The 16,078-nt window shown below is 39.9% G+C and overlaps 1 protein-coding gene across 1 annotated transcript in view; it reads right to left on the bottom strand.

The window, feature by feature from the left end:
• The window catches only part of LOC144683391 (guanine nucleotide-binding protein G(i) subunit alpha-3), a 53,460-nt gene that overhangs the window by 8,526 nt on the left and 28,856 nt on the right, over positions 1-16,078 (bottom strand). The window contains exons 2-6 of the mRNA XM_078546351.1: positions 13,648-13,690; positions 12,106-12,247; positions 10,999-11,156; positions 3,717-3,845; positions 574-703 (exon numbers count right to left, since the gene is read on the bottom strand). Coding sequence (XP_078402477.1) covers positions 574-703; positions 3,717-3,845; positions 10,999-11,156; positions 12,106-12,247; positions 13,648-13,690 — 602 coding nt within the window. The remainder of the gene's footprint in view (positions 1-573; positions 704-3,716; positions 3,846-10,998; positions 11,157-12,105; positions 12,248-13,647; positions 13,691-16,078) is intronic.

Genomic DNA, 16,078 nt, shown 5'->3' with positions numbered 1-16,078 from the left:
CCTGCCTAGGTTTGGCTTGATGCCATGAGACTTTATGGGGTCCAGAGTCGATGTTGAGGACTCCGAAGGCAACTCCCTCCCAAGTGCATACCACTGTGCCGACACCTCTGAATGAAATGCATTCCATTTGAAGTCTAGCTTCCTCAGTTATATTACTTATAACTCCAAAAAAAAGGTTTTTAAAGTCTTACGCCACTACACTGTTGATCTTTGGATTATATATTTTTTAACGACACATAGTCCCATTTGCTGCTGATATAAGTTGCTCATTTTTATGTTCAGAATTTAGCTGGCAGTTGTTCCAAGTTGGTTGTGCTGCCCATCAAGAATAACTTGATGGACTTTCTTTTGACAGAATATGGTTCTAAATAGTAAAAATCTTTATATTTATGATCAATTTCATTCATCTTGAAACATGGCAATCCTCCCAAAGCAAATAGTGAAATTACAATAGCTAAATTTTAGTTTGTACACAATTGCAGCAGGCAGTTAACGAAACCGTGTAAGGACACAATCTTGGCCTATTTCTCTGCTGTTCGACAAACACAGAGCTAGAACACAAAATATACGCACCATTTCCTCATCTTCAGCAAGCACAAGATCATAGTCACTTAATGCCACACAGAATATTATTGCAGTTACACCTTCAAAGCAATGAATCCACTTCTTCCGTTCTGATCTCTGTCCTCCTACATCAAACATCCTAAAATGAACAGAGATAGCACTAACACTTTTAAAAGCAATTAAATTAAAACTGCAAACCATTTGCAGTCTTCTCTAAAATATCACAATAAGTTAGTTGCATGTGCAATAAGTTTTGATGTAGTAACATGCTGCACAGATTTTATAATCAATGATTTTATAAATAAAACATATGCATATAATATACAGAATTTGTGTAATAGCTTTAAAACTCTATACACAAGTTTCTGCAGGTAATCAGATTTCTCTAACATACTGGCAACAAGTTACAGCAATTTTGAATGTGATACATCCACTCATATGGAATACAGCTGCATGTATTTTTAAAAATGCCTCAAGCATGTAGTGGTCTCTGGGCATCCAATTCCTGGCAGAACCCCAAGGGCATGTTTTAAGGATACAACTCATTTATCAACTTTTGAAATCTATTTACTGCAACTCATTAAATACTGTAGCTCTATATAATATGTACTTATACAGGTATAGTATTAAAGTATACTTGGCATATATAGTATACATATTAGATTTATTTTTGGTACACAAAAAGTTGAATAAATGAAGTTTTAAAAGGAGAACTCTCAAATACACAGGCAAAACGTAAACAAAAATGCTGGAAATACTCAGATCTGGCAGCATCTGTGGAGAAAGAAACAGAGTTAATGTTCAGGTCGATGCATCTCATGCCTGTGAAAATAAATATCATTGAACTGCCCTGGAGAATAAATGAAGATATGAACATTCCTGGTGCAAAACCAATAGTAGTGCTTATTTCTGCATTAATTCCAAACTAGCTATATTATTGGGGAAGGGCTCAGCCCTCCATCATGTTCCCTTCAGAGTTAAGTTACATATTTAACAAAGTCAAAATGCTGACATAAAAGATTCAACAGCAGATTCCAGTCCTTAATTAAGAGATCTTTCATCTGACAATTTATACACAAGTAGAATGAGCCGTCCAAGTGTCAACTAGATAAACTTTTATGTATATATTATTAGTAACCAAAAATGGATAAGTTTCATATAAGTAATTTGAATTCTAATTGATTTAAAACCTTAAAATTGGGTGCAAGAATGAAAATGACTCCTGGCTCAATTGCTCCCTATTGTGAATTCCAATCAAAGCTAGGCTGGCTCAATTTTATTAGTGTTTGTTATGATCCTGGACCAGACCCCCAAGTTTTTGGTACAACCTGGTTAGGAACCAGTAACTTTTTGTTTAAAGGAAATAAAGTTTGAGATCCCAAGTACTTACTAAGAGAATAAAGCCATAAGATTCCAGTTTTTGAACAAACAAAATATACAGAGTCAGAAAAGTAAAGCAAATTACAATATCTATTTCATACTCTAACATTCAGAATGAACTTAAGGTACATGTAAATTGACAGGCAAACTGTGGTAGAACGCTCAACACTACACAATAAATCGAGATTTGACAAAGACAGATCCCACGGATTTCTCAGCAACACACCCAGGCGTCAGTATCCACTGCGAGTTACACAATCTCGTTAAAACTCTGTCTGCGTCATGAGGGATTCCAAACTTTTCACTTTCGAAGGTCAAGTCTCTGAATTCCTTCAAAGCTACTCCAACTTAAACTACTGCTCACCTCCCAGGGTTTCAATCTCGTCTCCTGAGATTACGTTCTCCTGGATTTCCGAGTGTGCACCCCAGCACTGACTTACGGGTGCAACTCCAGCTCTTCAGCCATGCCGAGCAGAGCACCACTGCTCTGAAAGATTATCTTTGCCCCAGTGATCCACAGCAGTCACCGACCTTCTGCTGCTTTTTCAGCTCTGCGGGGCTTCCCGAGCCCTCACTACCTGGAGCCTGCCAAACCTGCTCCTCCGAGCTCATAGCAGCACTTCAGTTACATGCAGCTTCTTCTGCTCCTGTGTCTCTCTTTCTCCCGTCTTTTTGACTGACTCTTGAACTGCTCTTCACTGACCCTTCAATTGATCTGGGTGATCTATCAAGACACTCCAAGAGGGTCCTGCCCTTGTTACATTTGATTCTGCCTAGAAACAAGTATGGGGGCAGCCTTTGCTCTGAATATTACAATCTTCACAGATGCAAGCAATAATTTTCAGATAGCAAAGCTGTTTCAACTCAAATGCAAATCAGATAGATTTCTTTCAGAAAATAATTTTGGGATTTAGTATTTTGAGACATGAAATGGAAGAAATAGAAAAAATAGCTGATTTATTGTTCCTGTAGCTCTTCACCAGTGGGGTTTTCCTCATACCATTTCTGGGTCTGTTATAGACTAATTGAAGATGTTAGTCAACAACTCATTATCATTGTGTCATGTAATTAGTAGCATGGCAAAAGTGAACTAGACAGGCCATGGTCTTACTTCAATTCCGATGTTCCCTTGAAAATAGTTCTACTGATCATGATGGACATGGCTGTTGGTTCAACACTTCATGAGTCAAGAATGTGCACAAATTGCACAGCATCCCTGCCATTCACTCATTAACTTCTTGTGAACCAATACAACAACAACCAAAGACAATGTGGTTACAATGCCCTCTTCTGCTTGTTCTTTCCAAAAAATAATTTTTACTTTTCCTTAGTTGCTTTCTCTTAACCTGCTCTCTTCCCTTCCCTCTCTATTTCTGGATCTAATTTGACTTCAGATCATGCTATTTCCTTCTCTGTTGTTCACTCAGTTTTCTCTCTGCACATTTCTTTCATTGGCTAAAGAAATAGGTCATTAGGCATGCATCTATGGGGTCCGAGGTGAGACAATGAAATCGCTGCACAATTCCAGTAATTTGCAGCATAAATATATCTAATCAAGGAGGTAAAAACTCCAATAATTTAACTCACCACAAAGTGCCCCATTGCAATTTACAGTCATGATATAATTACAGAAACTAAAACTTTAAAATTGATTCTTAGTCCAATAGGATCACGATCTTCAAGAATTTATGGTCCTGGGAAAGATGTTTATCTACATTATGTACAACTACAAATGGTAAATACACTGGTGATTAAGGAGCATTATTACTTACTTAAAATACAGTTCTTTGAAGGTAAAGTGTGTCTCCACTATGCCTGTAGTTTTCACTCTGGTCCTCAAAACATCTTGTTGAGTTGGGATGTAGCCTTGTAAGGATATTCTATCCAAATCATTCAAATAACTAAAGAAAAATAATTTACAATGAATTTGATGACAATACACCAATAAATCCAAATCATTTTCTAATAGACAGTCTGATGGTCACCACTTTTAGACGTCTCTTACGCTACATCTGTAATAATTTAAATAGTTTTGATTGAAGGGTAAATGCATTAGATGAGATACTGAGTTTAACCATGTAAGACATGAATCATCACAAAATTGGCTATAATTTGCATTGACTAGCCAGCTCAGGTCAATGTGTTAGCTGTTATGGGGATTGGAATATTCACTGAAGGAACACACTTCTTAGGTTGGGAATAAGATACCGTTGTTGGAGGACAAGAATGCAAAATATCTATCTGGTATTGTTGTGACACTATGTGTTTCTAGGCTGCTCACTGTACCTAACCTTTAAAAAGTAGTTTTACATTTAGGTTGTAAAATGATTGTGTACAATATCCGACAAGGTCTATCCCAGCTATCCTTTTCAGTGGCCATGGCAGAGTTTCTAATATTTGCGAATTAGTGCTATTCTATACAAAAGACCGCATGCTATTAACTCCCCATTTGGAGTATGACTGCTCACTTGTCAGTAGAGTCAATGCAACTGAAATGGAAAGAAAATACCTTGGGGAGGAGAGAGAAGACAGACAACATCTAGCTCTGGGAAGTGTGTCCTGCAGTCAGCATCGTGGTGAAGCAGTCTGGGAAGAGTGTCCTGCAGTCAGCATCGCGGTGAAGCAGTCTGGGAAGAGTGTCCTGCAGTCAGTTCTTGTTGAAAATAACAAGAGTGACATCACAAGACAGCGCAAGAGAATGGCGGAGAGATCGGAACCAGCGCGAGTGCGGGGAAGCTTCAAAAAGTGACGTCAGTACAAAGATGAGAGCTGATTGGTGAGTAGTGGGTAAGTGCTTTTCTCCAGTTTAAAATAGATTAAGCTAAGGTAAGGGTTCTAGTTTTTATTTAAGGTACATAAATAATTTAACTTTTTTTTTTACTGTATTTAACTAAAAGTAAGGGTTCTTTTTCAAGTAGAGGCATGGCAGGGCAGCTCAATCCCGTGTTATGTACCGCCTGTAACACGTGGGAAGTCCTAGACACTCCATGCGCTCTGACCGATCACATGTGCAGGTTGTGCCACCAGCTGCAGCTACTTGAGCTCCGAATTTCAGAGCTTGAGCGGCAGCTGGAGGCACTGAGGTGCATCCGCGAGGCTGAGAATTGCGTGGATAGCACGTTTTTAGATGTGGTCACCCCACAGCTTACGGAAGTGCAGACAGAGAGGGAATGGGTGACCATCAGTCAGAAGAAAGGTATCAGGCAGGTAGTCAGGAAATCCCCAGGAGCATCGCGCTCGAGAACCATTTTTGTGTGTTGGAAAACGGTGAGAGTGATGGTTCCTCTGGGGAGTGCAGACACGCTCATGGCACTGTGAGTGGCTCAGCTGCACAGGGGTTGGGGGGGGGGAAAAGAGCAATAATGGTAGGAGATTCGATAGTAAGAGGGACAGGCAGGCGTTTCTGCGGCTGTAGACTTGACTCCAGGATGGTATGTTGCCTCCCTGGTGTCAGGGTCAAGGGTATCACTGAATGGCTGCAGGGCATTCTAAAGGAGGAGGGCAAACAGACAGAGATTGTAGTACATATTGGTACCAACGACATAGGTAGAAAGAGGGATGAGGTCCTGCAAGCAGAATTTAGGGAGCTAGGAAACAGATTAAAAAACAGGACCTCAAAGGTCTGGATTACTTCTGGTGCCACACGCTAGTGAGTAAAGAAATAGGAGGTTAGTCCAGATGAATGCATGGCTGGAGAGATGATGCCAGAGGGAGGGCTTTAGGTTTCTGGGGCACTGGGACCGTTTCTGGGGGCGGTGGGACCTGTACAAGGTGGACGGGTTGCACCTGAGCTGGAATGGGACCAACATCTTTGTGGGGGAGGTTTGCTAGTGCTGTTGGGAAGGGTTTAAACTAACTTGGCAAAGGAATGGGATCCTGAGTGGAGGTTCAGCAGGGGGAGATGCACAGCCAAAACAGAAGACAGAGCAAGTATGTCTGGAAGGCATAGAAATTATAGGCCAGTTAAGGCACAAGGGAACTTGGCAAGGTTGGATGGTATTTATTTCAATGCAAGGAGTCTGACGAATAAGGCAGACGAGTTGAGAGCCCAAATTAACACATGGAAGTATAATGTCATTGCTGTCACGGAGACATGGTTGACAGGGGGGTAGGATTGGCAGCTCAATATTCCAGGATACAGGGTCTTCAGGCGAGACAGGGAAGGAGATAAAAGAGGAGAGGGTATCGCAATATTGATCAAGGAATCAATTACAGCAGTAAGGAGGGGTGACATCTTAGAAGCCATATGGGTAGAACTTAAAAACAAAAAAGGAGCAATCACATCGCTGGGAGTGTACTATGGGCCCCCAATCAGTCAGAGAGAAATAGAAGAGCAGATATGTAGGCAAATTTCAGAGAAGTGTAAAAATAATAGGGTAAAAATAGTGGGGGATTTCAACTTCCTCAACATTAACTGGGTTAGTCATAGTGTGATAGGTTTAGAGGGAGCGGAATTTTTAAAATGCATCCAGGAGAGCTTTTTAAGCCAGTACGTAGAAGATTCTACAAGAGAGGGGGCGGTCGTGGACTTAATTTTGGGGAATGAAGCCGGGCAAGTGGTAGAGGTATCAGTGGGGGAGCATTTTGCAGATAGCGATTATAACTCCGTTAGATTCAAGGTTGTTATGGAAAAGGACAAGGGTGGGCCAAAAATCAGAGTTCTAAATTGGGGGAAGGCCAATTTTAATAAGATCAGATATGATTTGGTCAGAGTGGACTGGGGGCAGCTACATTTAGGTAAATCTGCGTCAGAGCAGTGGGACCCATTCAAGCAGGAAATAGGGAGAGTACAGGGCCAACATATTCCAGTGAAGACAAAGGGTGGGACCAACAAATCCAGGGAACCCTGGATGTCGAGGGATATACAAAATTGGATAAAGAGAAAAAGGGAGGCTTATGGCAGATACCGAGGGCTCAAAACAGCGGAAGCCCTAGAGGAGTATAGAATGTGTAGGGGGGAACTTAATTAGGAGAACAAAAAGGGGCATGAAAAAACATTGGTAGGTAAAATAAAGGAAAATCCAAAGTTATTTTACATTAAGAGTAAGAGGATAACTAGGGAAAGAGTAGGGCCCATTAAGGACCATAGCGGTAATTTGTGTGTGGAGCCGGAAGTCGTAGGTAGGGTTCTAATTGAATACTTTGTGTCGGTGTTCACAATTGAGGGGGACGACGTGGGTACGGAAATCAGGCAGAAGGACTGTGATATAATTAAAGAAATTAGCATAGAAAGGGAGGAGGTTCTAAGTGGTCTGGCAGGCTTAAAAGTAGATAAATCTCCAGGCCCAGATGAAATGTATCCCAGGCTGTTGAGTGAGGGAAGGGAGGAGATAGCAGAGGCGCTGGTAATAATTTTCTATACCTCTCTGGCCACAGGAGAGGGGCCAGAGGACTGGAGGACAGCCAATGTGGTGCTTTGAAGGGAGGAAGGGATAAACCAGAGAACTACAGGCCAGTCAGTCTAACCTCAGTGGTGGGAAAACTATTGGAAGCAATTCTGAGGGACAGAATTAATCTACGCTTGGAGAGGCAGGGATTAATCATGGACCAGTCAGCATGGTTTTGTTAAGGGGAGGTCATGTCTGACCAATTTGATTGAATTTTTCGAAGAGGTGACCAGGTGTGTAGATGAGGGCAATGTATTTGACCTAGTCTACTTGGACTTCAACAAGGCTTTTGATAAGGTCCCGCATGGGAGACTGATAACGAAGGTAAGAGCCCATGGGATCCAAGGCACTTTGGCAAACTGGATCTAGAATTGGCTGTGTGGCAGGAAGCAGAGGTTGATGGTCGAGGAGTGTTTTTGTGACTGTGGGGTTCCACAGGGATTAGTGTTGGGTCCCTTGCTGTTTGTGGTATATATAAGCGATTTAGACTTGAATGTAGTTGGGTTGATCAGTAAGTTCGCAGATGACATGAAAATTGAAGGGTGGTAAATAGTGAGGAGGATAGCCTTAGATTAAAGGAGGATATAGACGGGCTGGTCAGATGGGCTGATCAGTGGCAAATGGAATTTAAACCGGTTAAGTGTGGGCAGGACAAACAAGGCACGGGAATACATGATGAATGGTAGGGTCCTGGGAAGTACCGAGGGTCAGGGGGACCTTGGTGTGTATGTCCACCAGTCCCTTAAGGTAACGGGACAGGTAGATAAAGGTGGTTAAGAAGGCATATGGGATACTTGCCTTTATTAGCCGAGGCATAGAGTATAAGAGCAGGGATGTTATGCTGGAACTGTATAAAACACTGGTTAGGCCACAGCTAGGGTATTGGGTGCAGTTCTGGAATCCGCATTATAGGAAGGATGTGATTGCACTAGAGAGAGTGCAGAGGAGATTTACCAGGGTGTTGCCTGGGCTGGGGTGTTTTAGTTATGAGGAGAGATTGAATAGACTAGGGTTATTTTCCCTGAAGCAGAGGAGATTGAGGGGGAAATGATTGAGGTGTATAAAATTATGAGGGGCATAGATAGGGTAGGCAGGAAGGAACTTTTCCCCTTGATGGATGGATCAATAACCAGGGGGCATAGATTTAAGGTAAGGGGCAGGAGCTTTAGAGGGGATGTGAGGAAGAATTTTTTCACCTAGAGGGTGGTGGGAATCGGGAACTCACTGCCTTGAAAAGGTGGTAGAGGCAGATACCCTTCTAACATTTAAGTAATGTTTGGATGTGCACTTGTGATGTCATGGCGTACAGGGCTATGGGCCTAGTGCTGGAAAATGGGATTAGAATAGTTAGGTGCTTGTTTGACCGGTACAGACGCAATGGGCCAAAGGGCCTTTTTCTGTGCTGTAGGCCTTTATGACTTTGAATACCACTTTTAAATTTAAACAGGTTCATTAGTTCATGATAATCTGGTTCACACAATCAACATTTCAATCAGTAAAATACAGCAAAATAGGTAGTGGCATGAACTTCCTGTCAAACTACAACCAGTCCATGAAAATCAAAAAGGCTCATTGTTTTATACAAAGACACTTCACACAGAAATGGATCTGCCTTGGCTGTTCTTGCTTGCCATTTCCTCGTTCCCTATGATCATTTCTCCTGTCTATGCTTCCAAGAGACCTAAGTTTGCTTTAGCTACTCTTTTCCTTTTTATATACTTGTAAAAGCTCTCAGTTTGTTTTTATATTCCTGGCTAGTTTACTCTTATATTCTATTTTTATCCTTTTCATAAACTTTTCGGTGGCCCTTTGGTGGTTTCTAAAACACTCCCAATCCTCAGACTTACTATTTTTGCAACATTAAAGCTTCTTCTTTAATCTACTAGTATCCTAAACGTCCTTCATAAGCTCTTTCTCGCAGAGTTGTTGTTTTTTAAAGGAATGTATTTTTGTTGAACATTTTGAATTGTTTCTTTAAATGTTTCCCACTGTTTATTTACTGCCATACCTTTTAATCGATTTACCAAATCGACCTTAGCCAGCTCTCCCCTCATCCCTATGTAATTGGCTTTAAGATTCTTGCTTGTGATTGGGGTGCATCGTTTTCAAACTTAATGTAGAATTCAATTGTGCAATAAGTCCTTGCTAAATGTTGTTTCACCCAACGTTGTTTCACTTTAATATTATTAAAGCAGTGGCAGTATATCTGTCTGACGTTGCCAGTTTCACTATAAAGTAGTTTGCTACAGACTTCCTCTTCTGTGGCCTGCCTTTGCACAAAACGTTTCCCACAGCACTTCCGCACTCGCCCCCAGTCCATCTTCCCCCACCCTGTACTTGCCCCCGATGCTGTCCTCCGGTGCCCGGGGCTGGCAACCTACGCTGCCCGCTGGCACGCACCTCCAGGACCGCTACATTGCTCTATGGCCCGCCTTCAGCCCCCCAGCACACACTCTCCGGCCCGCCTCCAGCTCCCCAATGCTGCTCTTCGGCCTGCCTCCACTACGCCCCCCCACCACCAACAACATTGCTCCCTGGCCTCCCACCCTCTGTTTTGACCAGGGTCTGCTTTCAGCTGCTTTGCTCCTGGCTCCCACCTAATGGTAGAGGGTAGTCGGTGCAGAATTCCTGCAACCTCTGTCATGAGATGGAGTCAATCTAAAATTACTGAGGTGAGTGTAATTTTTAAAAATTATACCATGTATTGTATTTTTTTTTATATTTAATGATTTTTAGTTTGCAAGTTATTTCAGCTAGGAATTCACAGTACAATACAGTATTTCAACTTGTACATTGTTGTGACAAATGTCTGAAAGAACCTACCACTGGCTTTAACATTGATTCCAATGGGAACCCATAATTCACTTAGTCAATTCACTTAAAGTAATGATTTTCAGGAACAAAGCCACAACTTTAAGTGAAGACTCCCTGTATTATGATCACTATTTCTCAGTGGATCTTTTACTATGACATTACTAATTAACCCTGTCTCATTCAAATAGTTTTATCCAAAGTTGGTTCCACAGCATATTCCTCCAGGAATTTGTCACGAAAGCACTCTAGAAAGTCATCTTCCAGACGACCTTTGCCAATTTGATTGGTCCAGTCTCTATGAAGATGAACTATTGCATTGTCTTTGTTACAAGCTCCAATAATTTCTTGCTTAATGCTCTGCCAGTGGTATAACTACTGTTGGGGGGGGGGGGGCGGCGGCAGCGGCTATAAACTACTCCTACCAGCATTTTCTGACCCTTGTTATTCGTAATCTCCACCCATAATGATTCTACTTCCTGATTTTCTGAGCCAAGATCCTTTCTCACTAACGTCCTTATGTTATAAGGGCTACCCCCTCCTCCTTTTGCATTCTGCTTGCCCTTTTGAAATGTCACATACCTTGAAATATTTATTTCCCAACCTTGGTCACCTTGTAACCATGTCGCTGCAATGGTGATTAGATCTAAACCTTTTACCTCTATTTGTGTCACTAGTTCATCCATCTTATTGTAGATGCTCTGTGCATTCAGAGAAAGTGGCTTAATTTTTTTCTTTTACTACTATTTTCTACACGGACCTTACTCACTGATGCACTATTACCATTAAGCTCTGTCCCTTCCAAGCTTGCCTTGCATTACAAAGATAATATTGACATTAAAAAAACCATACTCACTATGATGCGGAATCATTCAGCTGATATTCTCTGGATCTACCAAAACAAGCCTGAACACCACCATCCTGCCACAATCTTTTGATAACTCCTGCAAGTTCTGTTGTCATGATCCCTTCCTCTGTGGTTCCTGCTAGGACAAACAGCTGGCGGGCATCATCCTACACAAACAAAAGTGCTTTAGAGATTGGAAATTATATAAAAAAGGTACAATACTGTAAATTTAAACCAGTGAACACAGACTTTACTTTGTATTATTTAGCACAATATTTCATATTCTATATCTGTCTGGAAAAATATTTTTGCCAAATTAAAATTAAATTTATTATGTGTAGTTGCAGGCCAAGAATTAAAAATTGAATTTGAGGTCAAAAATGGTTAATAACTAAAATTGTAATAAACAATGAACATGATCCAACATTTTTAAAAATCCAAACACACAAAGCTCTAATATTTAACCTATTGGTGTCAGTTATATTCAACCTTCCTTCAGCTCCAGTATTCAGCTCAAATATTGCATAGTTTACAAATTTAGATGAGACCAAAAACTTCAAAAGGAAAAGATGAAATGGTCTTATCTTTAACTTTGGCACTGGCTGCAACCAAATAATTAATTTTAATGTTCATTCTCAAAGCAAGTGATGGTCAATGTTAGGCAATAGAACATTCCTAGCATTATGAACAAACATTTCCAGTACAAGAGCAATGCAGATTAGATGCAGGCCCTCCTCTCTCCAGCCTCTTCAAATATATTTCTAAAACATTGTCATTTCTTTAAAATGCCTTGGGACAGACTCAAATCACAATGCAAGTTAAAATTTGAATAGATTAACTAGCAGTCTTTAAAAATATAGCCAATCACAAAATAGACTTTTCAACAATGCTCTTAACAGCTTCTGTTACATTCATTAATAGAAGTATCATATCTTGCTGCAGTGTAGCAATTCAATTTTAATTAAACTAAATCTGTTTGCAAAGTCTGCAATCTTTTTTTCATTTTTACAATTCTTCTTTAAAAGAAAACTATTGACTGGATAATTTAAATATCATCCATTGACTTTAACCAAAGGATCACGTAGGTAGATTCAAACATAATTGACATGTACTCACTGCTCTTGTTGGGTCTCCAAAATCAACCTTCAACCGCCCCATGGCCCTGATTATAGCAATGATGGACTGAATTGTATTGCTATAAACCACTGCTTTATACTGTTTGCACTCCTCCTCCGAGTACCCATCCTCATGAATGATTCTGCAAGGTCACAGGCAAAAAATAATTTATTAAAATTGCATTTCAGGAATGCAATGTTGAACTAATCTCGAGCTGAGGGCTAAAAAACTATATTTAATGTGAAACCATGTCCCACCACACTAAAAAGAAATTCCTGAATCAGATGAACTCCACAACAAGTGCAATGGTCAACTTTACAGTGGTGCAGTTCTCACTTTCTGAATTAGCTCATCATAAACAAAAGCTAAATTAAGGTTAAATATAGGGCGAGTAAAAAGTGCACTCAATATCAAGAACTGCTTCCAGTCAGTAATTTGAAAACATGGTTATTTTTCTCCCCACACTGATTCACCGTCTTGAATCTCTTTACTCAACATGTCAGCTCCGTAAATATCAGCAAATAATTCTAATGGACGTGGCATTGATTTGACTTCCTTTACAGCCCTGCAGTCTAATCTTGGAAAATAGCACTGCCTTGCCAGCAATGGCATGTATAAACTTGCACTGTACTGGTGAGAGTTTGTTGAAATTCTATTGGTGCTATTCCCCTGTCATGCAAAAACATTAACCACGTATGCATTTTGCAGAGGATTTCAAGTGGAGCTGGCACTTTGAAAGGATCCAAACCCAGACCGAAGCAATTTTTGTTTCGAACAGCAGCTTTGTAATCAAAGTACGAGAGTCGAATTGTTGCCCTGTAGCAAAGCCAGAGGTTTCTCTCAAGTATCAAACTAGTTTTTATATTGTTTACTGCAACGTTAAGGGAATGAAATTCCATCAGTAAGATGCATCTTGCAGTCAAACCTAGCTGTATGCTTATGTCTTTTAAACTCAAAAGCCCCAGGTAATTTGTCCACAGACCTAGTTACATACACAAAAGGTACCACTGTAGTGATATAACAGAAACAAATGAGGTTTTATGGACCATTATTTCTACTTTCAGTAGTAGCTAAAATGGCAAATGTAAAAATATTCGTCTTGAAGCATTGAAAGGCAATCTGTAAATTTTGGCAAGGGTCACCTTGGACTGAATCCGAACAGGCCTCAAAAGGCGCAACAGTTTCCCTTACCCTACGAAAGATTGGACAGTAGTATAAAGATAGGTTAGAATAGTAAACTTGAATTTTTACTATATTCTGCTAGTTTTATACATAGAGAATAATTCATTTTTCACATTGTGTAACAATCAATATTACTCCCTTCCAAATTGAAGGATGAAAAAATGCAGAGAATACAGAGCTTCGTAACACAATATGGAGAAAGGTATCAAGAAGTGGATGATGTGGACACAGTTCCACTTTTAATCTAAACATACAGTACAACAAAGGCCTACAATGAAGCGTGCATTAGCTTTCAAAATTCTCTAAGCAAGAAACCAAGGTCAAAACCTATCAAAGACATATAAGCTGTTTCAGACTCACTTCATTTGTTTTACAATGGTGCTTTTCCCAGATTCTCCAGCACCTGCAAGGAAAAATAAAATTGTAACTAATGTCACACCTCAGTACCATCACACAATTTTGAATTGCAAGAAGCATGCTTCATAAGCATAGTTTCAGCTAAACATGACACCGCAAAACCTTCAATGCTGTCACATTTATGGATAATGATGCATGTCTGTTTTAGAATATGTCCAATGGTTCTATGAAAATGCTGTGGATTTGTCAAAGGTGGCAATAATAGCAGAAGCAATTAGAGTTAATAAACATCAAGTATCAAAACAGCACTGATACACACAATTCTATTGAAAATCCTAAAGCTCAGGAAACAAAATTATATTTTGTAACACATGGTTAGCATGCATTTAGATATAAACTGTAAAGACATCGTTAAATCCTGGGATTGTCACTGTTTCAAAAGTTATATCTTCCCTCACAGCTGTAAATGCAATGTTCACTCCCAGCCCGAGATATGTATAAGGCATTAAAAGGTCAAGATTTTGCAGTCAATGGTGAACAAGCAGCACAAGTTATTTGTTAAACTTGCACTTGCCCTTAAACTTCCTAAAGGCTTATGCATTAGAAGTTCTTCTCAGGTAACTATCAAAAAGTGCAGCACCCTTAGCAGGGCATTTGGGAAACCTGAACAGGGTGCACAACTGAATCTTGTTAACTAGATTTAAGAACTGTTAATGAGCAGCACAAGTTTCAATCAGAAAGTGCCAGTTAGAGTATGTAATTCAATGTCAAATCAGGTACAGAAAACTAAATAGAAAGAGAAAGAAAGAGCAATGAATAAAATATAGAAAAAGTAAAAATAAATAGCGTTTTAAAGAAGTCTCCAAAAATTATAATCTGAAGGAATGCGACTCCACATTTTTAGATTTCATATTGAGTGCCAGAAAAGTTCTTTGGCCGTAATGAAGGCTTTATCATGCAGCTAAAAGTTTACTTAAACTGAAATGGACAAGCCCCAACCTTTTCCTGACATGTTTATTGTGTTTATCAGGTTAAGTACAGCAACTTCACACTGTTCCATGTATTTAATAGCGACTGTCAGCAAGATACCATTCTGGCACAGCTTTTGGACAAGCCACGCACTTTGGGCAGTAACTTCTTGAAATACACACTTAACTCCACATGTGCAGTCCCTGGAAGTTGCTATTAGCTTCACTGTTATTTCTACCGCAAGATCTGGTTCAAGCAGTTTTTACAGATGCATTCAAACGCACTTGGAAGCAATACAGGTTGTTGAAATACAAATTTCAGTCTATTCTAACTGAATTTTTAATTTAGACTTGTTTCGAGCTGCATGGGTGCTGACCAGTTACAGCACAAATTAAGTTAGCTGAATAACCATTAGCAAATGATTTGTTGCTTCCAAATACATATCTTTTCTGCCATCTTTTATAAGTATGAGGTAGAAAAACTTGATAACGCAATTGCCATTACAAGAAATACTACAAATCACACTGTTGAGGGGGGATGGGTGGGAATAGCAGTGTTGTTGAATTAGGGAACCAGTTGTTAGACTTGATCGTTTTTCTTAACATTTAAATGGAGATGATAATCATCAAATTAGAATTCCTGCTTAGATAATGGACATAACCAATTATACTTAAATATTTTTAAACATGACACAAGATTATACACTCCTGCCCATGCCCCAAGTTCTAGAATTCCCATCTAAACCTCTCCAGCCTACTCTCTTCCATTAAGCCATGATGGCTCAGTGGGTACCACTCAAGTCCCACTTGGAACTTGAGTACAGAAAAAAATTTCAGCCTACTCTCAATGCAGTAGCCAGGGAGTGCTGCACCATTGGAGGTGCTGTCTTTCGGATGGGTCAATAAACCAAGCCCCCATCTGATCTGCTTTTCAAATGAAGAATCATCGACTTGAAATACTAATTATTTCTCTCTCCACAGATGCTGCCAGATCTGAATATTTCCAGCATTTTCTGGTTTTATCAGTCTGTTCTCTCAGAGATACCAAAGCAATATTTGAAGAGGAGTAGGGGAGGTCTTCCCAGTGTTCTGGTCAATACTTAACCCTAATAAACATCACTATAAAGGAATGTCTGGTTATTTTTATGCTGTTTGTGGGACCTTGCTGTGTATACATTTGCTGCCACATTTTTACATGACAGCAGTGACTGCACTTCAAAGTACTTCGTTGGCTGTAAAGTGATTTGGGAACTCCTGAGTTTGAGAAAGGTGCTAAATAAATACAAGTCTTTCTTTTCTTTAAAATATACCACCTTGACAAAGCTTTTGGCCACCTGCTTTAATACCTCCTTACATAATTTGGTATTAAATTTTGTTTTGTAACACTCCCATGAAACGCCTTGGAACATGTTACTATGTTAAAGGCACTACATAATTTTTGTTCATGTTGTGAGGCACAAGCCAAA

This window comes from Cetorhinus maximus, chromosome 8 (assembly GCF_964194155.1).
Source record: "Cetorhinus maximus chromosome 8, sCetMax3.hap1.1, whole genome shotgun sequence".
In the NCBI taxonomy this organism is placed as follows: Eukaryota; Metazoa; Chordata; class Chondrichthyes; order Lamniformes; family Cetorhinidae; genus Cetorhinus; species Cetorhinus maximus.
Note: the sequence above shows the minus strand (reverse complement) of the source record. Positions and strands in the feature narration are given on the sequence as shown.